Source organism: Molossus molossus, unplaced genomic scaffold (genome assembly GCF_014108415.1).
Source record: "Molossus molossus isolate mMolMol1 unplaced genomic scaffold, mMolMol1.p scaffold_m16_p_17, whole genome shotgun sequence".
Classification (NCBI taxonomy): Eukaryota; Metazoa; Chordata; class Mammalia; order Chiroptera; family Molossidae; genus Molossus; species Molossus molossus.
The window spans coordinates 68,841,711-68,869,259 of NW_023425352.1; the positions used below are offsets into that span (position 1 = coordinate 68,841,711).

The window sequence follows — 27,549 nt, forward strand, 5'->3', positions numbered from 1 at the left end:
TTACATAAGTCTTAAACATTTTTATTGTATTTATTTCTAGGTATTTTATCCTTGTAATTGGGATCTATCTCTTCATGCGCTCACACACACACACACACAGGCACACGTACACACACCTCTTTTAAATTGGTTATTCCTGGTTCCTAGTAAAGGTGTTGATTTTTACTTGGCCACGTAATGAGCTATCCTGCTTACAGCCTCTCCCAGTTGCTTCTCAATGACATCTGCAATGTCTATCTCATTACTAGTTCTCCCCGGTTCCTCTGCCGGTACGTTAGAAGTCATGAGTCGCCTACTCATACTCTTCTTGTTGAAGTGCTAGGAATTTTACCTTTGCACTTGAGTCCTTATCTTGGCCACATTTTTCTATCCAGCCCACGTGGCTGCTGTCGGAGATGTCAGTTACTTTACGAAAAAGCCAGCTTTGAGGCATCCAAGACTTTTTCATGACCCCCACCAGTAAATGTATCAGAAAGGCAATTGGGATGGCCTTGACAGTGTCTCTTAGTAATAGACCTTTTCCTTTTTAAATTTCTTGAAACCCTTATTTAAAAATCTATTCTAGCCCTGGCCAGTTTGGCTCAGTGGTTGGAGCGCCGGCTTACGGACTAGAGAGTCCCGAGTTTGGTTCCCACTAGGGGCCTGTACCAAATAAAAAAAAAATCTATTCTAGCCCTGACCAGTGTGGTTCAGTTGGTTGAGCATTGACCTAGCACCAGAAGGTCACCAGTGTGATTCCCAGTCAGGGCACATGCCCAGGTTGTGGGCCTGATCCCCAGTGGGGGGCGTGCAGGAGGCAGCTGATGGATGCTTCTGTCTCACATCGATGTTTCTCTCTCTCTCCTTCTCTATTCCTCTCTCTTTAAACAAAATCAATAAAAACATATTAAAAATTATATTATAAAGAAATGAGCTGTTGATCCATGAAAAGACATGGAGGAAACCTAACTGAATATTGCTAAGGGAGAGGGGCCCCTCTGGAAAAGCCACGTGCCGTGTGATCCAGCTCTGTGGCAGCACTCTGGAGAATGAGGATGGCTGTTAGTTGCCAGGAGGGAGGAGGAGTGGGGGGTACAGATGATCTTTACAGCAGTGAGACACTCTGTTTGACACTACAATGATGGATGCAGGTCATTCATCATACATTTGTCCAAACCCGCAGACTGTGCAACACGAAGAGTGAACTGATGTGAGCTATGGCCCTGGGTGGTCATGATGTGGTGTGTAGGGTCACTGACTACAGCTGTGCTGCTCTGCGGGGGTGCTGATCATGGGGGAGGCTGATGTGTGTGGGGTGCATGGGAAATCTCTGTTTCTTGCCCTGGCCGGTTTGGCTCAGCGGTTAGAGCGTCTGCCTGTGGTCCGGAGAGACCCGGGTTCGGTTCCCGCTAAGGGCATGTACCTCGGTTGCAGTTTGTCCCCGGCCCTGGTTGGTCGTGCGGGTGGCAGCCACTGGATGTGTCCCTTTCACATCGATGTTTCCCTCTCTCTCTCTTCCTCTCTCTCCCTCCCACTCTGTCTGTACAAAAAATGGAAAAAATTGTCCTCGAATGAGGATAAAAAAAAAAAATCTCTGTTTCTTCTCCTCAGCTTTGCTCAGAACCGAAAACTGCTCTAAAAAGACAAAACATTAATAATGAAGAAAATCCATTCTAGAAACCTGTCATAGATGAAAAGTATTATAGCCTATAGTTTATTTTAAAAATATTTTTCTTTATTGATTTTAGAAAGAGAGGACGGGAGAGGGAAAGAGAAAGACAGAAACATCGACGAGAGAGAACATCGACTGCACCACCCACTGGGGATCAGGCCCACAACCTGGGCGTGTGCCCTGACCAGGAATTAAACCTGTGACCTGTTGATGCAGGGTCGATGCTCAGCCACTGAGCCACACTGGCCGGGCCTATAGCATATAGTTTAAAAACCTACTCTGCTACTTTAAAGAAAAAAAAACACTCAAGAAGCTCACATGCTCCAGCCACTTGGCACTTCGCATTTTCCAGGAGGCCTCACTCTCCTTACTGGAGTCCTGTGTGACCTGTGCATGAGCGTTTACGAAAGGTCACCATCTCTCCGAGGAGGGGAGAGAGGAGAATGTCAGTGAGCCCACCAGCTGCTCAGGGCATTGCCGGGGACGCACACTTGCCAGGCTGTTGAATAAATTAAATGCACGAATGTTACTGGGGTGCCACAGCTCAGTGATCATGGACACTGACTGCAGTCTAGCATCTTTACGTTGGTGTGTGTAACTGTGGGTCAAGTCTGTTGCTGTATCACCAGTCCATATCACTCGTACTCTGCTTTGCTCTTTGTGGTGGGAGAGAAAGGAATGAGTTACAAGGGGTGTCCAGGGAACGGGGCATGACCTGCCACCTGGCACGTCCACGCTGCGTACCTAACATGCTGGCTCCGGACACAGTCCAGATCCGTAGTTACCTGCCTGTGAAATGCTTTACCAATGTTGCAAAATAAAGAGCCAGAGCAGCCCGGCCGGTGGCTCAGTGGGTGAGCGTTGACCCTGCACCAAGAGGTCGCTGGTTCGATTCCCAGTCAGGGCACATGCCCAGGTTGTGGGCCCGACCCCCAGTGGGGGGCATGCAGGAGGCAGCCAGTCACTGTTCTCTCCCATCGATGTTTCTCTCTCTCCCTCTCCCTTCCTTTCTCTCTAAAAAAAAAAGAAAAGAACCAGAACAAGCCCGAGACCAAAGCTAACCTGCCCCCCCCGCCCCCCCAGTCTCAGCAGTCTGTCTCCTTCACTGTGCTCTCTGTATCTTTGAGTTTCCCCCAAAATGGGGTCGGTCTTAAGCACGTGTGTGTGGCGACAGAAAGAAAAATAAGTAGCAAATCATTGGGGAAAACATATACAAATAAATGGTCTCGCCGGCTTTTTCCTGGCGACACCCCTGGAGCGTCTGGCTAAGAGATGCAGGCTGTGTCGGGGTGAGCTAAAGCCCAAGTTGCCATTTTGCGTTTCAACTGTGCAAATTATCAAAATGGGATGGAAAATGGGGGTTTAGAAGAATGAAGACGTAGTAAACGGGGTTTCTCCGAACCATGTCTGTGTGAGATTGTGGGGGCAGGGCTCCGGTGGCAGGGTTCCTGTTGTTGGTTGGCGCAAAGTGAAGTGAAAATATACGAGGCTCCAGATGACCAGGGGTCATGCTTGGCTTATTGTGGCGACCCTGTCAAGCCAGAGGAACTTGTCAATGTCATTTCCATTACACAAAGTAGAAGCAAAGGCCAAGGATGCTGCACCCTGTCCTCGGCCGCTTGTGCCATGCGGCCGTGCCACTGAGTGAAAACCCTGCGGAGAAAACAGATCGAAACGTCCTAAGTGACACATGGCGGCGACCCCTCGGGAGGGATTTCAGTGGAAGCCGGGAGGGTCAGTGTTGGGTTTGATTTCACTTAATTGTTTTATCAATGACATTGAAAAAGGAGCACACTGCACCCTAATGAACTTTACAGAAAATACAAAATTGGCAAATGTTCTTAATGTCAGCGAGGAGTAAAACATAATAAAAATGAATCCAGAGAGGTAAGAAATACAAGCAGGAAATAACAGAACGAGATTCAATTTGGAAAACGGCGAAGGATACGCTTGGGGAAGCGCCGGCGCTGGCGGGTCGTCAGCAGGAGGCGGAGAGGCTGTCCCTGGGAGGGGACCCGGGCCATGATGGCAAGATTGGATGTGCGTCTGCAATGTGATGCGGCAGCGGGAGCAGCCGCTGTCGTTTCCGTCCTGTGCGCAGCGTCCCCGCGTCCCTGGGAAGGAAGCAGCTGTGCCGGGCGCGCTGTGCTGGGGAGGCTCGTGCAGGCGGCACAGTTCGTTGGGGAACCGCATTTCCAGAAAGACAGATTCAAACTGCAGGAGAGAGGCGAACGGGACGAGGAAATGAGTGGCGGCCTTCAGAGACGAGTTCAGCCAGGGAGGCCGTGCTGGGCTCGGGAAGGAGCCGTTGCAGAGAGAGCAGGGCTGCAGAGCTCAGCCGGCTCGGTGCGCCCACGTGCCGCTCCACGCGGTGGGCCCTGGATCCAGCGCCTGCCCTGCGCCGGGCCTGCGCACGCTGGCAACTCTGGGACACGCGTGCGCCTCTGTCCATGGCGGTGGCACACGCACAGAGGGAGGTGGTGTCACAGTGTACGTGCCATGACAGAGGAGAGAGCGGGCACTGGGGCCGTGGGGGAGGGGCTGCTTGAGGACGGAGGGGCAGTGCGCATGCTGACGCTGGCATTTAGGCCGGGCAGGGAAGGGACGGAGAGATCCCAGCGGTGGGTCAGGACTCCTGGAGCCTAAGGCAGCTGAGGCTAACAGGAAGGGGGCAGGGCTGATGGGGGAAGGGCTTGCACCAGGTGTGAAGGACTTTGCCCTTGGGTGTGTAGGCTAGGCCAGTGTCGCTAGGCCAGTATCCTCAGCCTTGCCTGATGGTGAGCATCACCAGGCCACATCAACAGGAAGACTCCTGGCCTCTGCCCAGGGGAGTCTGGCCTGTTCGGCTGGGGTGGAACTTGAATGTTTCGCAAGCAGTCTAGGTGTTTGTCTCCTTAAGAAGCTCCAGGAAACTCTGCTTTAGGCCGTGAAAAGCCTGGGACGCATGTCGCATGTGAAGTCTTTTGCTAGATCCCTCTGTTGGCTCTTGGGACATGGATTTGGAGAGACCAGATGGAAGGATGGAAGGGACCGTCTCCTGTAGTTGTTCAGGCTTGAAATGACGGGGGACTGAATTTGGAAGTACAGATGGAGAGACGTTCAGAGGTCAAATGAGACAACTGCAGACTTGACGGGGTGTGGGCCAGGGTGGTGCCCAGCGCTGACAGCAGGGCCACAGGGGACGTTTGGGACTGGGAGCAGCCAGCCATGCCACTGATGGCCAGGAGGTACCTAGCGCAGGGAGGTGATGCCGCTGCCTGACCTGGCTGGTGAGACCTGACTTCTGAGTCAGACAGGTGACACCCTGGTGGGTGAGATCCCCAGGGGCAGCGGCCAAGGATGGCACTTGGGGAGACACTGACATGTGGGGCAGCAGGGGGAGCTAGCTCGGCTTGGGTTCTGGTCTGAGCTCCTCCAGGTTAGCCCACTGGCCATCTGGAGAAGGTCAGCTGTCCCCAGTGGAGAGCAGCACTGGAGAGCGGACACAGCAGCTCATTCCCCGGACCCCAGTTTGTGTGCGCAGCCCAGGGGTGTGCGATGTTCCGGGCGGGGCGAGGCGCATCCCCCCTGCACCTCCACGGCCAGCGAGCCCTGTGTCCTCCGCCCTGTGACAGCCCAGGGTACCTGCTCCTTGCCCAGTCAGGAGCGGGTGAGATGCACGCGCCCAGGAGCCGCAGGGAGGTGGTCCCCAGCGCCCTGCACCCAGCACCGAAGCACAGCAAGGCTGGGGCTGCTGGGACAAGGGTGACAAGGGACTCTGAGCAGAGGTTTGGGTGCTTTCCAGCTGGGAGGTAACACTGCTTAGAGGACTCTTTTCTCAGGGGTGACTTGTTTATTTTAGGGGTGTTCCAGGGTTTCTGAGTTGCAGATATCACAGAGAGACTAGTGCAGAGATTTCCGAGGGTTCTTGGTTCCTGGTAGCCTGAGGCCAAGAGCAATAGCTCACAAGTTCTGCTTCTGAGGTTGTGGGTCCAGCAATGTAACCGGCGTTTTGCCCTGACACCCGAGAGCTGAACACGTCCCTGCACACCGAGACCAGCTGCTCCGTCTCAGGCACACTCCCCGCTGGCTTCTGGAAAGTGACTCTTTCAAAAAGTGAAACTTTGATATGTAGAAGGCCCAAACCTCGACACAATAATGTGCAAAATAACGTGTCACTGGTTGTGGTACATTTTTTTCAATAAGTGATACTCCAGAAGCCGTTCGTTGTGTGCTGTCCCCGTGACGCAAAGGGGCGTCTGACCCGCCGGTTCTCCACACTCGGTGGTGGCAGGTCGCTCGCTGTGCATCTGCTGGTCGTGCTGTGTCAGTGACGCCGGCTGTCTCCCCACTCCCGGGACACCTGGGTCCCACTCCCTGCACATGCCCTTCGCCGCCCTGGGCCCCGCGTCCAGCCCGTCCCACTGTTTGTCTCTGCTCCGCTCCCTGCTGCCTCTGCTCCCCAAGCACGGGGCTCACAGCCGGCCCGATGCCCCGTGGTGCCTGCCGGTGTCCTCCTCGGACGCGGACCTGGCCTGGTCCCTTCCAGGACGTGTAGGTCCTGGCTAAGCGAGAGGGTGGCCGGGCGGAGTCGGGAGGCTGCACAGTCCCGAGTCTGGACCCTCTTCAGGTGTCCCTGGAGTGTCTGAGATGAAATCTGAGGGTTCCCAGTCAAGGGCAGGCTCCGGTGTGGTCCCAGGTGCCACATGGCCTCAGCTGTCACTGAGTTTTTATTTTTTTAATTTATTTAAAAAATTTTTTTTCTTAATTGATTTTAGAGAGAGAAGAAGGGAGAGAGAGATGGAATCATTGATGATCATTCACCTCCTACATGCCCCCCACTGGAGATTTGGCCCACAACCTGGGCATGTGCCCTGACCAGGAATCAAACCAGCGACCTCTTGGTGCAGGGTCAATGCTCAACTACTGAGCCACACTGACCGGGCATGAAGCTGAGCTTTTAGACGGGCGTTTTCGGGGCTCAGCCTGAGGGCACTGCATGGCCCCTTGGCACCAGGAGTGGCACCTGAGGTTCACGAGAGTGGATGTCATTCACTTTAGGCTCTGCCGGAAGGGGATCCACAGCTTCGATTCCCCAAACTTCATTAAAAAATCACCCTCGTGCCCTGGCCAGTTTGGCTCAGCGGTTAGAGCGTCGGCCTGCGGTCCGGAGAGACCCGGGTTCGGTTCCCGCTAAGGGCACGTACTTCAGTTGCAGTTTGTCCCCGGCCCTGGTTGGTTGTGTGGGTGGCAGCCACTCGATGTGTCCCTTCACGTCGATGTTTCTGTCTCTCTCTCCCTTCCTCTCTCTCCCTCCCACTCTATCTGTACAAAAAATGGAAAAATATCCTCGGGTGAGGATAAAAAAATAAAAAAATAAATAAATAAATAAATCGCCCTCGTGGCTCTCAGCCCAGCCCAGCACCCACAGGCTGGGAGGCAGCTGACATTCTGCACGGGAGACGTGTCATCAGCGGTGCCGAGGCTGATGGCAGAGGTCTGCGGAGGCAGAGCGCGTCAGTTTCCCCGCCCGCCCCCGGGGCAGCGCCCAAGGCCCAAGCTGCGATCTGACTCACGAACACGCAAGCACGGTTAGGCGAGAGGAGTCACAGAGCGAACGGAAGCTGCTCCCCAAAGGTGTTTGGGGGCCGAGATGGAGTGTAGTGTAAACTTCGAGGGAATTTAATAATTAGGTCTGAAAGTGCTTCCCCAGGGAACCGGTGTTTCACTTTTCAGTGGAAGAAATGAAATAATTCCTTTTCCTCTGGAGACAGGGAAGAGATAATTAGGAAGGAGATTAACTAAACATTGAGTGCTACTTTTTAATTAAACAAGCACACATCACGATGTTTAAAGTGTCAACAGGTCCAGATCCTCTAAGGGAAGAAATTGACGGCTGGAGCGTAATTGAAACACCACTTCGAACAGCGCGTCACTGCGCCTGTCCTCCCTCCGACTGCACTGCCCCGGAGGAACTGAAGACACTGGAAACAGGAGCCCGGCGGACGCGGGTTCTGTGCTGATGGGCCTGCGGTCACTGAGCTCTGCCGAGACCTGCGAGGGGAGCGGTTTGGTTCCCTCCAGGCCCGGCCTCACCATCCAGGGAGAAGACACGCAGATGTGGAGAAGGTCTGGCGGCCATGATCGAGCAGCTGACGCACTGAGAGGGCCATACCCGAGGGTGACGCTGGCAAGGGAGTGAGAGACAAGGATCATTGGGAGGGGACTATGAGGAGGTCACTGGGAGGATGTGGGAGTTTTCTGGGGCCTCAGGGTACGCAGGGCTGTGACAGCTATGGGCTGTGCCTTACCGGGAGACCAGAGGGCCCGAGCACAGGGGACAAGTGGAATTGGGAAATGACTTGATGGAGTTGGATACATGTTTGTGGTTGGTTGGTCAGGGTGGCCAGTGATAAAGGGAAAGGTTGGCATGGCGGACCTGGTCAGGGAGCTTGACTCCAGAGACAATGCCAGGTTCTTTTTTTTCTTAATTAATCAATTTATTTATTTTTAGAGACAGAGAGAAAAGGAGAGGGAGCGAGAGATAGAAACATTGATGGGGGAGAACATGGATTGGCTGCCTCCTGCATGCCCCCCAATGGGGCTTTGACCCACAATGTGGGCATGTGCCCTGACCGGGAGTCAAACTGGCAACCTCTTGGTGCATCGGTCAATGCTCAGCCACTGAGCACGGGCAATGCCCGGTTCTTAAATGCATCCTCACACCTGACACAGTGCTGGGACACAGAAGGACCGACCGCAGTTCCTTCGGAAAGAGTGAATGGGGGTCTCGCCTTTGGTAAGATCCACTGTCAGCCGTGGCAGCAAGCAGTGGGAGGTAAGACAAGCGAAACTGCAGACCTACCCAGGAGCTGTATCTGAAGAGGCCAGGGACCCAGCCCTACGCTGGAAAATGTCTCCACGGCTGTTTGGGGCCACTTGCCTTGTATTCTGTGGCTGATCGCATTTCCGAACACAGACTTCTTTTCCATCCGCCTTGTCACAGTGGGAAGTCTGTTTAATGTTTGCTCTTTCGGTTGGTTGTTTCGTAGAATTTGTCTGAGAGGATGCACAAGAAAGGACTCCTGAAATAGATACTGTAGCATTTCTGGTTGTGGGTGCTGAGCTCAGAGGTCCTCTTCCTTGGCTCTCAAGCCCCGGGAGAGATCGCCTGTGGCCTGAGACCCGGAGGGGCAGGAGGGGCCGAAGGCACTGGGCAGACTTCTGCGAGCAGAGACAGAAGGACTCTGTCCCTGGGGGGCTGCGGCGGCCTCCCCGAGAAGCTGTTCTGGCTGTAAACAGTGGGGACAGCTACATTGAGTTTTTTCCTTGGGAGCCATCACTGAATGAGGGCCCGTGAGTGAACTGTGCATATTACTTTTTAAAATTTGGAGCAAAGGTTTTGACTCATCTTTATTTAAGGGTCTTTCCTTGTGCGTATTTCCCACCACCAACCTCTTCTGGTCCCTGGAGGTTTTTCTGTCCCATTGATCCCTGGAAAATGCTGCCCGAGGACGCAGGCCGGATGTTGTCTGCTGTCCAGATTGGGATACACCCCAGGGGCAGATGAGCAAGGTCTACATGCCAGGGTGGGGCCTTACACTTCTGCCCCCTCCTTTCAACTGAAAGAACTTAAGAATCACCTTCTGCTTCAGGTTTGAGGACTTCCTCCCCCCATTCTGTAAGAACCTAAGAGCTCGGAGGCCGTAGGGCAGGCAGGTCGTCGCGCCCAAAGCGCGCGAGTCCAGGCGGAACGTCGTGTGGAAGGCCTGGTGCGTGGGTGCCTTCCCGTTGCTCCCCAGGCAGGGCGTCCAGGGAAGGAAGGTGGCTGGGGCGGATGGAGCCCTGGCCCGGGCCCCTTCCCTGTCTCCCGGAAGGTAGCAGTGTGTGGTCACCGCACCTTGACCCACCGACACAGTGTAAGGTTCATTCCATTCATTCATTCGTTCAAAGTAACTGAGACTTGTTACGGGCCAAGGAGTCTAGCGAGTGAAGAAGATATCAGCCCTTCCCTTTGGCTGAGGGGGGTCGGGAACAGAGAAGGACTAAAGCTTAGTGAACCGTCTAAGCAGACGTGTGCAGCAGTGGCGGACGCGAAGCCTCTCGGACCCAGATCTCCTGCAGTCCCCAGCTCCAGGCCGCCACGTGGAAGAGCCGACCCTGCAGAGCCTGCCCCTTTGGAGAGACCTGAGTGTGCCCCCTTGGCATTCCCTGCACGGAGGCGCTGCTACTCACAGGGCTGCTTCTGGAACCCTTTATAAACAACGCGCGTGACCGGCTAGTCCTTAGGTTTCGTTTAGTCTTGTTTTCCCTGGATGACACTGGAGAGATGCTGGCTTAGTTTCCAGTCCTGGACTCTGCCCCCGGCCGGGAGGAGACGGAGGCCCGGGTCTGGCTCCGCTTGGTCTCCCTGGCTCCAGGCCCACTGTCGCCAGGGGTGCGAGGCAGGCTTCTCCAGGTGGGCCAGGGACCTCCGGCTCAGACTTCGCTTAGAGGTGCGCCCCCTAATCCTGCAGCTTCCTGAGCTCTCCCCGGACGTCTCAAACCACAGCTCAGGGTGAGGCCTGGAAACCTCCATTTTAACCAGAACCCCAATGAATTCTCCTACACACTGAGATCTTAGAAATCTTAGGCGTGGGCGCTAAGTGAAGGCCACACCCTGTAAAGTCAAGATCTGGAGACTCTGGAGGACACTTCAGCCCAGCCCGGCCAGCAGTAGAAAGAATGATGAAGGGGCGTCTCTCACGTCGCGGCCCTCCACACCCTTGCCCTGCCCTGTGGCTCTCGCCATCTGTGCCGGGGCCTGCACATCCTCCATCCGCACCTGCACCCGCAAGGCTGTCTGTGTACGAAAGGTGCGCCTTACTGCGTATGGAAACCATGGGTGCAGTTATGCTTCTTTAATCGCAGGATTCTCTGTCGAAGGAATTGGGGGTGCAGGGACAGGTGGGGAAGAATACTTGGGAAAGGGCCTCTAGAACGAACGCGCCAGCCGTCTGTTCCGTGCACTGTGCGTTCGGTCCTTCGGCACAGATGCAGGAGAGGTGTCGTATCGTCGGTGAGCAGACCAGGAAGGGCCCGGGAGGCCCGGAGGCATCGCCATTGTCGCAGGGTCTTGGCGTGAACTCGGGAGAGGATCTGCCGCAGCCTGTGAACCGGCCTCCCAGGGGAGTCGGCGGACGCTCAGTTCCGGTTGGGAGCGAAGGCGCTCGGTTTCACCCCTTTGAGTGCTGCTGTCCCCGCAGGCCCCATGGAAGGGGGTTGGACCGAGCTTCTTTCTTTCCACACTGCTCCCTGCAGACACAGGGCTGATAGGATCGGTGTGTCTCGGGAGCTGTGCGGGGCATTCTTCCAGACTGTTTGATCCTGGGCCACTTTTAACCCGTTCTTCCCAGAGGCGCCAAGCCTGGTGCCCGTCGGCATGCCCCTGCTCTCGGGGAGGGGGCCCAGGACGGCCTGCAGGCAGTTACCTGGCCGCCGTCTCACCAGAGGGCAGAGGCTCTGCTGCCTGGGTGCCGGGTCCAGCAGCTTACAAAGCGGCGGGGGGGTCAGCTGATGACTTGACCTTGGAGCGCTCTTGACTCGCCTTCCCTCTGAGCCCCGCGGTTCATGAGGGCGCAGGAGTCAGACACAGGCCCGGGCCGCTCTGTTTGCGATGAAGCCACACTGAACAACGGGTTTGAAGCCGAGGCCCAGTGGGCTCCTTCTGCGTACCGATCGGTCGCACTGCCCTCCCCCTTCCGGGCCCGGAGCCCCGTGGGAGGGGTCCTCACCCTGCCCACCCTCTGAGACCTCTGGATCAGGGAAGGATGGAAGACGGGGTGCACATGAGTGCCCCAGCGAGGTTCCCTGGGAAACGGGCTGGCAACACTCCCAGCCACTGAGGTAACGGGACTCCCCAGGGGCCACATGGCCGCTCCCGCATCAGCTGTTTGCAGAACGGCCAGCCCCAGAGCACATGGCGAGACAGAGGCCGCCTTGAGCAGACCGCCCCTCAGGACCCTACAGCACAGCCCACTGGGAAAAGGCTGGCAGCCTGTGGGTGGCCCTTAGTCTCTAGGGTCAGCCTGGGAACCGCCCCGGTGGAGGCAGCTGTCGGAGGGCAGGCCTGCCGGCGGCCCTGAGCCGATGCTGAGAACCAGGTCACGGAGGCTGCTCCTGCCTTCTTCCCCGATGTCTGGGGTCTGGCTAGACACAGCTGAAAGCGACAGGCTGTCCCCTCTGTGGCTAAAGTCATTGGGAACCAGTACTCAGGCTCTGTGATCAGGAGACTTGCATTTTATTCCATAGGGGTTTTTGACCACATTAGTCACCTGGGATTGGAAAAGCTGCCCCTCGTTCGGTGAAGGGAATTGTTTCGTTGAAGGATTTCTTCCTCTGCCATCCTGTTCATCGGCTTCTCCAGGGTGACCAGGGTAAATCTGTCGAGGGAGGTACGCCGATAAGGTGGTGTGCCCACTGCTCGTCCCTGCGAAGCCCTGCTGTCATGTGGGCCTGGTGTGCCCCGTGGTGCCCTGCGTGTCTGCAGCAGATCGAGGCCGCACTCAGGCGCGGCAGGGGTGGCAGCTGAAACAAGACGAGGGGATATAGAGGCAGAAGACATGCTTCTGGTTTTAGGGAAGTTAGGTTCTAACAGGAGAGGAGTTCTTCTCCAGTAAAGGCAGACTAACTTAGCCCTCATCCCTGGCCAGTTGGGCTCAGCGGTTGAGCGTCGGCCTGTGGACCAGAGAGTCCTGGGTTCGGTTCCTACTAGGGGCATGTACCACACCCACACAAAAAGACTAACTTATAGCGGACCAAAACTGTCCTCTGAGAGCTGAAAAAACCCCTGCAATTGAGCTCTCTAGATTACATATTTATATGTCATAAATGCACTTGTATTACATAATTACACACTTATATATGCGCACATATATTTCAGCTATCCTAATTGTTCTCCAAAGGGCAACATACATACATAGACAGATAGCCAGACAGCCAGCCAGACAGCCAGATAGATAGATAGATAGATAGATAGGGAGATAGATGGATGATAGATTGATTCTTTTTATTTGGGTCCTACACCTCTTCTCTAGAGTGCTTCAGTTTGGTAACCACATGTGGCTATTTAAATTTAAAATAATGAAAATCAAAGACAGTTACAAGTTCAGTTTCTCAGTCCCATGTGGATCAGCCACATTGTACAGAAGCTCAATAACCACACGTGGCCAGTGGCCGCTATAGTGTAGCGTGGACAGAACACTTCCATCATCTCAGAAAGTTCTATTGGACACTATTTTCATTCGCTGACATTTTACATTCTTTGTCAGGTTAAATTTTAGATTTTTACTCATGATCATGTTACCCCTGTGCATGAAACCTTCCCGTGGTTTCAGACTCTTTGATATGATGTTCAAGGTGTAACACTGTAACTCCGTTCCGTTTCCATGACTCCTGAAGGCAGGCACAGTGAAGTCTGATCAGCCACTGGAAGCCGACAAGACGACTTAATCTCAGAAGGAGCTGCCCGCGCGGAGCACAGTGCTCAGGGCGCTGACCCCAGTCGTCGGCTGACCTAGGCGTCCCTAGCTTGGGGTACCAAATGGTAAAATAGATAATGCTTCGGTTCCCGGCACTCCCATTGGGGAACTCGTTATTTTGCAAGAATGTGGGGCAAGTGGAACTTCCGCTGAACTGCGGCCCAGCTTTGCCGTTTACTGGCTTTTAAACAGACGTCTTCACTCCCGCTCTGCTGCCTCAGGTCTCGGTCGCTGTGTGAGTCATCGCGCCTCTCCATGAGTTGTGAGTTGTGGCCATTCAACGTGGTTTTGCACAAGTGAAAACGACTTTCTGTAAGGGCCGTAGGTGCCACGTGGCGCGGCGGAGCGCCGCGGGGCCGGGTCCGAGGCCGCTCGGCTTCACGCCGTTCTTCCTTTTTGTCTTGCAGTGACTCCCCTCACAGCTTCCGAAGACTCATCCTTGGAAAAAAAGAAAGACACTTGGGCATTTTTTGCAGGTAAAGCTTGCTTCCTTTTTTATTATAAGAGGGGACCTCACTTTAGATAATGTGAAGGGAGTAGAACAGGAAGGAAGGACCTAGCTTGTCAGTGCTGCCGTAGGATCACGCTGTTTTCTAGCCCTAAACTTACTCAGGGTAGGACGGGGCTTTGGGTGGCATCGGCCAGGGGTTTGGAAGGTGGGGGTGTAAGGTCCAATCTGCATCACGTGTTTGTCCTGCTCCAGAATTCCTACTCTCGGGTGGCATCAGGGAGGGACCTTCAAGTGATATAAAAATGGCAAGTATATCCATTGTGACTAATTTTTTTTTCAGATTCTTTTTTTTAATCCTTGCCCGAGGATCTTTCCCCATTTATTATCAGTCAGAGTGGGAGGGAGGGGAGAGAGAGCGAGAAAGGGAGAGAGAGCAACATCCATGTGAAAGGGGCACATCGACTGGCCGCCTCCCACGTGACCCGACCACGGCCGGGGATGAACCGCAACCGAGGTCCGTGCCCTTGACCGGAATCGAACCCGTGACTCACTGGTCCATGGGCTGATGCTCTAACCGCGGAGCCAAACCAGCCAGGGATTTCTCTCAGATTCTTAAGGAGTTTGGGATTCTGGAAACAGTTTGAAATCGTAAGCAAGTGATTTTCGACTCGCCAGGGGTCTTTGCAAACACAGCTGCCTGCACATCTCTGGTCGAGCGGGAGCCGGTCGGAGCCTGGAGTCCAGCCTGCAGCCAGGGCCTTCGGGCAGGGGCTCCCCAGCTGGGCCCCGAGCAGCAGCAGAAGCATCGGAATCAGCTGGGAGCCCCTTACAGACATCCCTTGTTGGGCACTGCCCTTGCGCACAGAATCGGGAACTTTGGGGGCGCTGCCCAGCCCTCCAGTGGTTCTGAGGCAAGCTGCAACTTGAGCCTTGAGCAGTGGTTCTTAACAGGAGGCAGTTGTGTCTCTCCAGGGGACATTTGTCAACATATGGATACCTTTTTGGTGTCCGTAAGGAGCATTTTGGTGCTACAGGCATCTGTTGGGAAGGGGCCAAGGTCGCTGCTAAACGGCCAACAATGCACAGGCCAGCGCCACAGCAGACTTCTCTGGCCCCTGATGCCAGTGTGCCAAGGCTGAGAAACCTGGCCTGAAAGTTAGGAAAGCCACGGAGATGATCACAGGGTGGCTGAGGATACGGCCATAAACAGTGAGGAAGTGTGCTTTGGGAGTTCTCAGTTGGAACCTTTGATCAGTACACAACTGACTCATGCTAAGAGGTGATCAGGAAATTGTGAAGGATTACAGCTCGTGAAGGCGGGGCTGTTGATGGCAATGACCTTGTCAGAAGGATCCCAGGGGACGAGACGTGTCCTTGGGGCGTCATTGTCCCTTTCTGTTAACTCAGCAGGTGTGATGGAAGCGAAGCCCGAGGGAGAACAGCTGGGGTGAAACCACCCTTCCAAAAGCTGGCCTAGAGCTGTGGGTCACCTGGATGCTTCTGTTTCTCCTGCTCCGTTCTTCTCTCTCAACATCTTAAAAATAAGCAGTGGGCCCCTGGCCAGTGTAGCTCAGCGTTGGGCATTGTCCTGTGCTCTAAGAGGTCACCGGCCAGTTCGATTCCCAGCCAGGGCACATGCCCAGGTTGTGGGCTCCAGCCCCAGTAGGGTGTGTATGAGCAGCCAATCAGTGTTTCTCTCTGTCTCTCCCCCTCCCTTCCTCTCTCTCTAAAATCAGTAAACACACACACACACACACGTTTTTAAAGCAGTGGGTTGAGGCTCTTTCCCTTGTGTAATAGTGTACCCATAATTATGAACATAGTGTGCCAACCATAAGGTGTCACCCAGGTAGCCATTGGGATTTCTTGTTTTGTTTCCAAGTCATAAGTACTGTGTTTCTCAGGTTGCACTTTGTACGAACAGTGGTTCTTTGTTCTCCCTGCTTTTCTTCTGCGTGTTTGGTAGCTGCCTTTTTCTTTGATGACCTTTTAGCAAATTTCCTCCCTTAGCCTTTCATCCAGCGAATGTTCATTAGCAAAGATAGGAAAGTGACTTACTCCTCACAGGGTGAAGCAGTAGAAAAAGCCATTGGCTTTAGCTGATGTTTCTGTGACCCAGGCCCTGTGATGGCAGGGAGGGTCCTAGGCAGGTCACAGGTCACTGGCCACTGTGACGGGGGAGCCCTCTTTATCATCAGCTTCATAGGACTCTCCTGGGGGTCTGTTAGTAGTGACCCAGAGTCTGTGCTCTCCCCGCCCCCAGACGCAGATGATTACATTTAGAAGAGATCAAAGACTTTGTATTTAGCAGGGAGCGAGGAGTTTACAAAGACCATGATTTTAAGTATTTGGAAGGATTATAGCATTTAGCCTCTATACACCTTGCAGCATAATCGGCATCTCTAAAACACATTGTATACCTAATGACCTTTAAAAATTCACGTGTGGCTACAGAGTATCAGGTGACTCTCCACTCAACTCGGAGTCGGAGCCCAACCGGCCTCTCTTCTGGACCCAGCACCAGGTCCCGCCGAGCAGCAGCCTTGCATCCCACCCCGCGCCCTGCCTCGGGGCTGTTTGCACAGTGCTCTTTCCCTGGCCTGTCGGCCTCAGCGACCCTGGCTTCGCTTTCCTAACCCAGCCGCAGAGTTGGCAAGGTCGGGCCTACGGTCGAAAGTCCCGGCGCCTGCTCCCGGCCTTTGCCCTTTGGTTCCTGGGAGAGAGCAGGAGGGCCCGGGACGGACACGCATCCTTCTGGGCTCCCTGGGCCTTCTGTGCGCCTGCCATACAAAGAGGCATCGTCGCCCTCCGGAGGCACTGAGCCAATGCAGTCCCTCCGGGCTCTGCTCAGGTATTTGTCCCGAGCAGGAGGGTATGACCGGCTGGACGAAGAGATGGCAGTGCATAGCTCTCTCCGCAGAACTGCGGTCTCCTTGCCTTGGCGTTTGCTCTGGAAATGTGGAGACTGACATCAGCCTTCTAGAATCGGGTTCCTGCACCGCACTGAGGAATGCCGGGGTCACCAGGCTGCAGCGCGGCTCTGAATTCCCCTGCAGACTCGGGGTTGCCCAGCAACAGGCGCTGTCTGCCGTTGGGGCGCTCTGCCTGGCCTGCTGCGCCCGGTTTCTGGGAGCGGGATCCTCCTGCAGCCTGCCGGCCCCACCATCTGCTTCAGGGAGGCTGTGCTGGGCCGCAGGGACCCGGTTCCGCGTGGCGGCTTGCAACTGAGCCCGAAATGACACTGGCGCCTTTGGAAGTCCGATGGCAAAAGACAAAAGTGCACATGAGTTCGGGGACTGCAACATGATTTTCAGAATTATTTTGAGTGTGCAGGTAAATGTATTTTGAAAACGAATCCCAGATTTAGTGAAGCTCAGACTTTTTGTTAAATAGAGACCTAAAGGCTTGGATTCGATCTCTGGACAAGCGTTGTTTGGCCTGTTCTGTTTTAAAACCGTTGAGCCAACACATAGTTAGAGAGGTGTTTACATAGAAGTCCAGGCCCTGCGCCCACCGCCGGCCGGAGAAGGCTGCCCAGGGCGGAGCTGCGGCCGCCTGGCCGGGAGTCGCGGCTCCGCCCGCTGCCCTGCCGTGGCTGGCCCTGGCCTGAGGCGTCCGTAACCCTGGCTGCTGTGGCTCAGGCTGCATCTTTGTTTGCATAGATTTTATGCAGCGAAAGGGAAGCTTGGACCAGAGGAAAAAATGACAACTTCGGGCCAATGGTTGCTGCCCAGCCCGGGGAAACTCAGGGTTTTTTTTTTTCCTTTTTCTTTAGCTTTTCTCCTCCCGCAGGGCCACACTTTCTAAGGTTTACATCGCGTCAGGAACGCCACCGGGCACAGGCACGGTTCGTCTGAGCCTGCGGGGACTCACACGCGGGCAGCTGGTGCCTGCTGGCCAGTGTCCACAGCCCAGAGGGCCTGCGTGCTTGGCGGCCAGCTGAGCCTTCCAGACTGGCCAGATGTTCTATGACTCTGTGCCCGCGGCTGCGTGTGGAGAGCCCCTGGTGCCGTGTTGAGGAGGCTGTGATCTGAAACACCGCCTGGGCCTTTTGGAGTTCCTCTCCTCCTGCCGGGCGGTGTGGGCCAGAGATGTCGACAGCGCTCTGGGGACGCCTGTGGAGCTTCTCCCCGGGGCCGTGTGCCTCGTGGTTTCTGCAGTCCCAGAGCCAGGGAAGGGGGGCTGCAGAGGCGGCTGCGCTTCGGGGCGTCCACTCCCCGGCACACAGTGGGACAGCGTGTCTCCGTTCCCCGAGTGAGACCGAAGCCAGTTTCCTTGGTCCAGGGGCCACATCTCTAGAACCTTATGAGGCAGATGTGTCCACCTGGCCCACATCTGTCTGTGTGGCATTGTGCCCACGCTGTTCCCCGTGTCCCAGCCGCAGCCTGTCCCAGTGAGTCTGCTGCGCTGGGTCAGGTCCAGGACTATCACGTGTCCTCCAGGTTCTGGCCCGGCTGCATCCTGTCCTGTTTCCTGCTCCGGGACCTCTGCTCTGTCCCTCAGAGTGTCATGGTTTTTAAACGGAGGCAAGCCCGTCTCCCAGCTCTGACCACGCAGGGATCCCCAGAGCCCACACTCTGGGCACAGGGTCTTTGTGGAGAGTCTGTTTCCAGTTTGGTTCTAGGAGTGTTTTCTCCATCCTGTCTCAGATTCCTCCCATGCCACTGAACCCCTCGACCCCTGTAACCTGGTTTCGCTCCCACCATCCCCCTGAACTTCTTTACTTCAGAACTTTTCTAGTAGCTTCCTGGTGAAAACCAGTGGATGTCGTCCTGCAGCACCTAATGCTGGGAGGGGGTCTCTTGGCTTCCAGAACTCTCCCCGAAGGCCGTCTGTGTCTCTGGCTGGCTCCCCTCCCCCTGAGGGAGACGCTTTCTTGTCCTGCCCACCAGCCGCCTGCCCACCTGCCCTTCACGGTGCATACAGGTGCTCCCTTCCCTCCACCTGGGCCGCCTGCCCTTCACCATGTGTACAGGTGCTCCCTTCCCTGCACCTGGGCCGCCTGCCCTTCACCGTGCGTACAGGTGCTCCCTTCCCTGCACCTGGGCCGCCTGCCCCTCACCATGTGTACAGGTGCTCCCTTCCCTGCACCTGGGCCGCCTGCCCCTCACCGTGCGTACAGGTGCTCCCTTCCCTGCACCTGGGCCGCCTGCCCCTCACCATGTGTACAGGTGCTCCCTTCCCTCCAGCTGGGCCGCCTGCCCCTCACCGTGTGTACAGGTGCTCCCTTCCCTGCACCTGGGCCGCCTGCCCCTCACCATGTGTACAGGTGCTCCCTTCCCTCCACCTGGGCCGCCTGCCCTTCACCATGTGTACAGGTGCTCCCTTCCCTGCACCTGGGCCGCCTGCCCTTCACCGTGCGTACAGGTGCTCCCTTCCCTGCACCTGGGCCGCCTGCCCCTCACCATGTGTACAGGTGCTCCCTTCCCTGCACCTGGGCCGCCTGCCCCTCACCATGTGTACAGGTGCTCCCTTCCCTCCAGCTGGGCCGCCTGCCCCTCACCATGTGTACAGGTGCTCCCTTCCCTGCACCTGGGCCGCCTGCCCTTCACCGTGTGTACAGGTGCTCCCTTCCCTCTACCTGGGCCGCCTGCCCTTCACCGTGCGTACAGGTGCTCCCTTCCCTGCACCTGGGCCGCCTGCCCCTCACCATGTGTACAGGTGCTCCCTTCCCTGCACCTGGGCCGCCTGCCCCTCACCATGTGTACAGGTGCTCCCTTCCCTCTACCTGGGCCGCCTGCCCCTCACCATGTGTACAGGTGCTCCCTTCCCTGCACCTGGGCCGCCTGCCCCTCACCATGTGTACAGGTGCTCCCTTCCCTGCACCTGGGCCGCCTGCCCTTCACCGTGTGTACAGGTGCTCCCTTCCCTCTACCTGGGCCGCCTGCCCTTCACCGTGCGTACAGGTGCTCCCTTCCCTGCACCTGGGCCGCCTGCCCCTCACCGTGCGTACAGGTGCTCCCTTCCCTCTACCTGGGCCGCCTGCCCTTCACCGTGCGTACAGGTGCTCCCTTCCCTGCACCTGGGCCGCCTGCCCCTCACCATGTGTACAGGTGCTCCCTTCCCTGCACCTGGGCCGCCTGCCCCTCACCATGTGTACAGGTGCTCCCTTCCCTGCACCTGGGCCGCCTGCCCTTCACCGTGCGTACAGGTGCTCCCTTCCCTGCACCTGGGCCGCCTGCCCTTCACCGTGCGTACAGGTGCTCCCTTCCCTGCACCTGGGCCGGCTGCCCTTCACCATGTGTACAGGTGCTCCCTTCCCTGCACCTGGGCCGCCTGCCCTTCACCGTGCGTACAGGTGCTCCCTTCCCTGCACCTGGGCCGCCTGCCCTTCACCGTGCGTACAGGTGCTCCCTTCCCTGCACCTGGGCCGGCTGTCCTTCACCGTGAGTACAGGTGCTTTCTTCCCTGCACCTGGGCAGGCTGTCATTTCCACTTGCTGTTGCCCAGGCTGCCGGTTCCCAGGAGCAGGACCCCACTCAGATGGTGTGGGCAGCAAGCTGGCAGCCTGATGCCCTGCAGGCCCCCGGGGCAGAGCTGCTTGGGGCTTTCCTGGGGCAGGGGCTGTGGAGGGAGAGTCCAGAGGAAGCTGAGACCCCTGATTCCATCCCTCTCCTTCCTCCTTTCTCACCGAACGTTAGTCTTCCGAGCCAGCCGCCGCCACCCCGGGCGTGCTCGCTCGCTCAGTAGAGCACTTACCCGGCCACTTCTCCAGGTCCCAAGGGCTTTCCAGAGGTGAATTCCTTTTGACTCAGCGATTTTTCTTCTGGGAACTTAACCTTAGGAACAAAGCGTAAGAGACGCATTACGATTTAAGCTTATAAATGCTCATCATAGAAGCATTTACTGCCCTAGCCAGTGTGGTTCAGTGGTTAGAACATCGGCCTGTACAAGGAAAGGGTTGAGGGTTCGATTCCTGGTCAAGGGCACGTACCTGGGTTGCAGGTTCCATCCCTGTCCGGTCTCTCTCACATTGATGTTTCTCTTTCTCTCTGTCTTTCCCCTGCCTCCCTCCTTTCCACTCTCTCTAAAAATCAGTGAAAAAAAAAACACCTTGGATGAGGGTTACCAAAAAAAATAATAATAATTTACTATAAAAAACTGTCAGAAACACTTTGAGTAACATATCAAGTCACATATGTTAATATGATAAACTTTTATTACATTTTAAAAATATTTTAGAATCATTTAAAATATTTTTATTGATTTTAGAAAGAGAGGAAGGGGGGCAGAGAGAGAGAAGGAGGAACGCCCCCTACCGAGGTTGGAGCCTGCAGCCTTGCACGTGCCTGACTGGTGCCTGGTTCGATGCTCAATGAGAAAATGAGATTCAACAAAAAGTAAGATATGAAGCTATGAAAAAAAAGTTATGAAGCTATATGATCTTAATTCACAAATCTACCCATAAAGTATATATCTGCATCATATAGGACACCAAATCTTAGCAATACTTATCCCAGGGTGATGGAAGTACTTTGTTTCTTCCTCTTTATTTTTTCTATATTTTTATTTTCTCTACATACTTTTGCATCTTCTGTGTCATTTTAAATATGACTCAGAGCAGAGTTCCCGTCCTCTGGGAAGCCCCTTGGCCTCAGCTGGGCTGGGACCCTTCTCTGCCTGTGCCCAGTACTGGGCACGCATTCCTGATGTTTCGGTGCCATGCAGCCTCTGATTTCTGACCATCTTCATTATTATTTCTTGTATCTAGGAGCCTGCTGAACTTGGCTGAGGATTAATGTCTGTTGACTAAAGAAATTTAAGTCAGCAGAGAAACACTGTTGCCAGGTCCAGCCATCTGCAGCCGTTTGCTGCATAACAGGTTAACATAAAGCTTCTGGCTTCTTTTCACTTTCTGGGCATTCTACCTGTCGGGTTGGTGATCAAGTTGATCACTGGACTTTAAGAAATTGATGTATATTGTTATGAGTTGAATGTTTGTGTTCCCCCAAATTCATGTTAAAATCCTTCCCCTAATGGGATGGTGTTCGGGGGTAGGATTTTGGGAGGTGATTCGGTCGTGAGGATGGGACTAGTGTGTGGCACTAGTCTCCCTACAAGAGGAGACCCCATGAGCACCTGCTGGCTGGCTGTCTGTCCTCTGCCACGTGAGGAGACCAGGAGAAGATGCGTCTAAAGCAGGAGGAGAGTGTCACCAGACGCCAGGTCTGCGAGAAATACATGCTCGTTGTTTAAACCATCGCAGCCCAGACTGACTAAGACATATATGAACATAGTGTAACTATTTGAACCTAACATTTAGTTTGAGAAACTTGTAGATTAACATGTATTTCTAAGAAATCATACAGAGATAGATCCTTTGTATTGGTTTGGAGTCTTTGTCTAATTTCTCTCAATGGTTAATCTTGAAAAACTCGAGAACAGTATCACAGCCAGGATGTCGCCATGACGTGAACAGTCCGTCTCTACGAGGGTCCCCTGAAGCCAGACTCATTTCCTCTCACTCCCCCGACCTCCAGCCACCACGAATCTGTTCTCTAGCTCTATAATTTTGTCATTTCAAGGATAGGATGCAAAGTAAACACTACACAAAATAAAATTGTACAGTGTGTAACCTGTAGGACTTTTTCACTCACTCAGCCTAGTCTGGTGATTCATCCAGGTCCCGGCCGTGTGGGCGGTTTGCTCCTCTTTCCTGCTAAGTGTCCACGGGGTGGGTGGGGCCCGGCTCTTTCACCCCCTGAAGGCCCCTGCTCAGTTTTCAGCCATTGGCGGTTATAAACAGAGCTGCTCCAAACATCCGTGTGCAGGTTTTGGGTGAACCTAGGTTTTCATGTCTCTGAAACCGGGGCCCAGAGTGCGGTGCAGGGTGGAACACGAGTTCTGCCTGTGTCTTTCCAGAGACTGCACGGTACCACTTGGTACTCTCGCTGGCAGTGTCTGGCTGGCCTGGTCAGCTGTGTCCTTGCCAACACTTGGTATTGTCACTGCTTTTATTTTTGCTGCTGCGATAAGCGTGGTGCAGCTCCTTGAGGTTTAACTGTGCACTTTTCTAACGGCTAAGTAATCGAACATCTTCTCGTGTGCTGTTTGCCACCTGTGGATTCTCTTCGCTTAAATGTGTCTCTGTCCATCTTCAAACGGGATTCTTTATTTTTACTGTTGAATTTTGAATGTTTTATGTTCTAGATGCCAGTCCTTTGTTCAGTTCGTGGTTTACAATTAACTTCTTTCAGTCTGTAGCTCACCTTTTCATCCTGTTCCTTTGGGCGTTTACAGAACAAACAAGTTTAATTGCTGAAATCAAAGGAAATCCAACTCTTCTGCTAGGGATGGTCCGTTGGCTGTCAAGTCTGAACATTCTTTGCTGAGCCCTGGACCCCAAAGCTTTTCCTCCTGTGTCTTCTCCAAAAGTTTTCAAGAGTGTATTTGACATTGGGGTCGGTGTCAGGTGTGCGAGGTGTGTCCCCCGGGGGCGCGTGCGCTGGCGCATCCTCTCAGTGTCCTGCGGGCCTGCCTTGCAGATCTCCACGCGTACGCGGTGCTGCTGTGCTGTGCGGGGATTCTCAGCGTCCTGCTCTTCACCGTGGCCGTCGCGTGGCAGTCGGTGCTCGGCAAGAGGAAACCCAGAGGTAAGAGACAGACGGGGTCCCATGCACTGGGCCCCAGCAAACCACAGGCGGCGCCAGAGCGCTGGGCAAGGTACTCCCTCCTCCCTTGGAAAGCGCAGGAGTCCGCGTTATTCACCTGTGACTGGTGAGCCCACTGAGGGAGATGTGTCTGCCTCACCCTCTGCCAAAACCAGCAGTGACCACGGTTGACATCTTTGAACTCCTCCTTTTTCTCAGTTCCCTTCCTTCCTCTGTGTTAAGGACCTTACCTCTGTCCTTCTCCCAGAAGACGCTGTGGCCCAGATGGGCCTGGGTTGGTACGGGCTCTGCCCCTTAGGACGGAGTTTTTAGAAACTGCCCTTAACCACTCTGGGCCTCGGCTCCCTCGCTGTGAAGAGGCGGGGCCCGCACCTCTGTAGGTGGAACGCTGTTGGAGTGTTCGCAGGACATCCGGTTAGTCACACCTCATCACTGTCACCCAAGCTCAGAGTCGGGGAGCTTTCGGTTTGGGGGTCACGGCATAAGGGGACACTCAACGAGGGAGACTGAGCAGTGTTTCCAGAGGGGACTCTCCTCGGAGGTGCAGGAAGGGTTTCAGGAACCAGGAGGGGTGGGGCAGGCACTCGTGGACTGGCGCCTGTGGGAAACTGTCCCCCACTTTAGGGGACGGGGAGAGGGGCTTAGAAGAGGGACTCAGGCAATGCCAAACCAGGAGGCAGCAGGGAGGGAGCCAGGAGCACACATTCCTCAGCCCGCCCTTCGCCCCCCCCAGGCGGCCCTGCTGCTGCTGTGGTCCCTCAGCCAGGACCCACAGGGCAGCGCCTGGGAGTCAGCCCCAGGGCCGGAGCAGGGTGGAGCGGGGGGGGGGGGGGGAGCCAGAGGTGTGCTGCGACTCCCACACCCTGCGCACCTGCAGGGGGACTGAGGACGAGCCGGCCTGTGCCCTTCCCGCCAGGCTGTGTGTGCCTGGACTGTGCCCCGCGACCTTGCTCCCTGGCCGCTGCCCTCCAGCCAGCAGGTTCCGAGCTTCCCCTGCTCCAAACCCTTGCCTCCCGAGAGCGCCTGGCCCGTGTAGCACTGCCCTTCACGGGGACAGCGTGCAAGGCAGGGCCGGGCATCCGATCTTCTGGGAACTTGCTCACGACAGCTGCTGAGTAAATGCTGGACAAATGGGCTTGGCTGCCGGCTGCGTGGCCCCAGGCTGTGTGGCTCCCGGCCGCGTGGCCCCAGGCTGTGTGGCTCCTGGCTGCGTGGGCCCAGGCTGTGTGGCTCCCGGCCGCGTGGCCCCAGGCTGTGTGGCTCCTGGCTGCGTGGGCCCAGGCTGTGTGGCTCCCGGCCACTGTGGCTCTCGGCTACATGGCTGCCGGCCGCGTGGCCCCAGGCTGTGTGGCTCCCGGCCGCGTGGGCCCAGGCTGTGTGGCTCCCGGCCGCTGTGGCTCTCGGCTGCGGGACTTTGGAAGCCACACAGGCAGTCTCTCCCAGTCTATTTCGCTCTAAAGACACTGCTGCCTGGACTTGGCGAGATAGAGAGTCTTCTGTGGGGACCAGGTCGTTGGTCCTCAGGCAGGATGAGGAAAACAAAGCAAGGTGGTTAATTTAGGACACATCCTTCTCCTCCACGGCCGGCAAGGGCAGACCGGGGCAGGCCTCATACAGAGCCTCTGAGAACTCAGCTCCTAGCTGCCGTCGTCCGTCCCCCGGGGCGTGGGCTCCAGATGGCCTTGGACACAGCTGTGCACAGTGTCCAGAGCCCCACTGAGCTGTGGAGAGCTGTGCCCAGGCACCTGCTGCGGCGCACCCCCTTGCCGGCTCCCCCGCGGTCCCGTGTAATCCTCGTCACCAGTCCGGGCCGCCAGCCCAGCTCGCTCCCCTTTGACACGGCCGAGGAGCTGATAAAGTCTTGAAAGAGGGAGTGCCCAGGCCTTGGCCCAGCCTGCTCCCAACCTGCCACATTTCTATTCGAGAATGCCATCGGAGGGCCACCTCACCAAGGAATTTCCTTCAACCTTGCAGGGCGGTTGCTGCTGAGGGCCTTCCCGAACAGCAGCTCCGTTCCTGAGCCCCTCGGAGTGTGGCTTTAGTGTGGTGCAGCCGCTGCCAGCAGGCTGACGTCTGTCCCCAGGGAGCAGGTCCTGCCCCGCGGAGCTCTAGGAGCCTGGCCCAGGTCCCAGCCGCCCCGTGAGATCACAGACTGAGGACTGTGCACGGGCGATGTCGGCCCTCGCTAACTGAGGGCTCACGCTCCTGGCCTCGGGGCAGGCTGTTCACGGGAACCAGCTCAAATGCAGAGTCCCACTCAGTGCCTCGGGGCAGCCTGAGAGTCTGCATTCCTGGTGGCATCGGCTGCATTCCACAGCTGGTGTAAGGCCACACTTGCAGTAGCAAACCCTGGAGCCAGTGCTAACCCTGTGCTGCCCGGTGCCCGCATTCAGAGCTGGAACAGTGAGACGGTCCGTCACTATTCTGGGATGGAATTTGTGAGTGAGATCTGCTACCTGCAGCCATAGCCATCAGTGTGATGCTCTGGCTGTGACGTGCAGCAGGCAGACAGCCGTCGGTGTGATGCTCTGGCTGTGACGTGCAGCAGGCAGACAGCCGTCGGTGTGATGCTCTGGCTGTGACGTGCAGCAACAGACAGCTGTCAGTGTGATGCTCTGCCTGTGACGTACAGCAGGCAGACAGCCGTCGGTGTGATGCTCTGCCTGTGACGTACAGCAGGCAGACAGCTGTCAGTGTGATGCTCTGCCTGTGACGTACAGCAGGCAGACAGCCATCGGTGTGATGCTCTGCCTGTAACGTACAGCAGGCAGACAGCCGTCGGTGTGATGCTCTGGCTGTGACGTACAGCAGGCAGACAGCCGTCGGTGTGATGCTCTGGCTGTGACATGCAGCAGGCCGACAGCCGTCGGTGTGATGCTCTGCCTGTAACGTGCAGCAGGCAGACAGGCGTCGGTGTGATGCTCTGGCTGTGACGTACAGCAGGCAGACACCGTTGGTGTGATGCTCTGCCTGTAACGTACAGCAGGCAGACAGCCGTCGGTGTGATGCTCTGGCTGTGACATGCAGCAGGCCGACAGCCGTCGGTGTGATGCTCTGCCTGTAACGTGCAGCAGGCAGACAGGCGTCGGTGTGATGCTCTGGCTGTGACGTACAGCAGGCAGACACCGTTGGTGTGATGCTCTGCCTGTAACGTACAGCAGGCAGACAGCCGTCGGAGTGATGCTCTGGCTGTGACATGCAGCAGGCCGACAGCTGTCGGTGTGATGCTCTGCCTGTAACGTGCAGCAGGCAGACAGGCGTCGGTGTGATGCTCTGCCTGTGACGTACAGCAGGCAGACACCATCGGTGTGATGCTCTGGCTGTGACGTACAGCAGGCAGACACCGTCGGTGTGATGCTTTGCCTGTAACGTACAGCAGGCAGACGGGTGTCGGTGTGATGCTCTGGCTGTGACGTGCAGCAGGCAGACGCCGTCGGTGTGATGCTCTGGCTGTGACGTGCAGCAGGCAGACACCGTCGGTGTGATGCTCTGGCTGTGACGTGCAGCAGGCAGACGCCGTCGGTGTGATGCTCTGGCTGTGACGTGCAGCAGGCAGACGGGCGTCAGTGTGATGCTCTGGCTGTGACGTGCAGCAGGCAGACACCGTCAGTGTGATGCTCTGGCTGTGATGTGCAGCAGGCCGACAGGCGTCGGTGTGATGCTCTGGCTGTGACGTGCAGCAGGCCGACAGGCGTCGGTGTGATGCTCTGGCTGTGACGCGGAGGTGCAGCAGAGCACAGCCAAGCACATTGTAGTGTTGCACCTCTTCTTTTGAACGTTTGAATTTTAGAGAAGACACTATTTCTTTTACTTGAAATCATTTTGCATATGCACGTATGTATTTACATGTATTCTGTTCACATGCAACATACATGAATGATATCTATTGAATGTCTGTCCAGTCACATGCCACATGATGGTGTTCAGGTCAGGGACAGACCACACATAGGATGGTGGTCCCGTAGATTTTAGCAGAGCTGAGAAACTCCTCGCCCAGGGACATCACGGCCGCTGAGCCGTGGCAGTGTCTGGGGTGACGCTGGTGTAACGCGGCCACCCTGCTGCCATCCGCGTGACGGTCAGAACGTGCAGTTCATGCGGTCCGTGATGGCACACGGCCGTTCCTGCTTCGTGTGTCTCTAAGAGTTTCCAACGTCCGTCAGAGCGTGCTCTCCACTTACTACAGGTCTGCTGTGGACCGTCTGGGGTCCCCTGGCAGCAGCCTCGGGCATCTCGAGTTGACGGCTCCTCGTGATGGCACCCGGTCCCTCGCGCTCGATTGAATCCGTGTTGTTTTATGAACTGGGGTCCGTCAGGTCTGCGTAGTGGACGCTGTGT

At 55.9% G+C, this 27,549-nt stretch overlaps 1 protein-coding gene across 1 annotated transcript in view; it reads left to right on the forward strand.

Moving 5' to 3' along the window:
• VSTM4 (V-set and transmembrane domain containing 4) overlaps positions 1-27,549 on the forward strand; it is a 95,616-nt gene that overhangs the window by 18,605 nt on the left and 49,462 nt on the right. The window contains exons 3-4 of the mRNA XM_036265752.1: positions 13,557-13,625; positions 23,086-23,193. Coding sequence (XP_036121645.1) covers positions 13,557-13,625; positions 23,086-23,193 — 177 coding nt within the window. The remainder of the gene's footprint in view (positions 1-13,556; positions 13,626-23,085; positions 23,194-27,549) is intronic.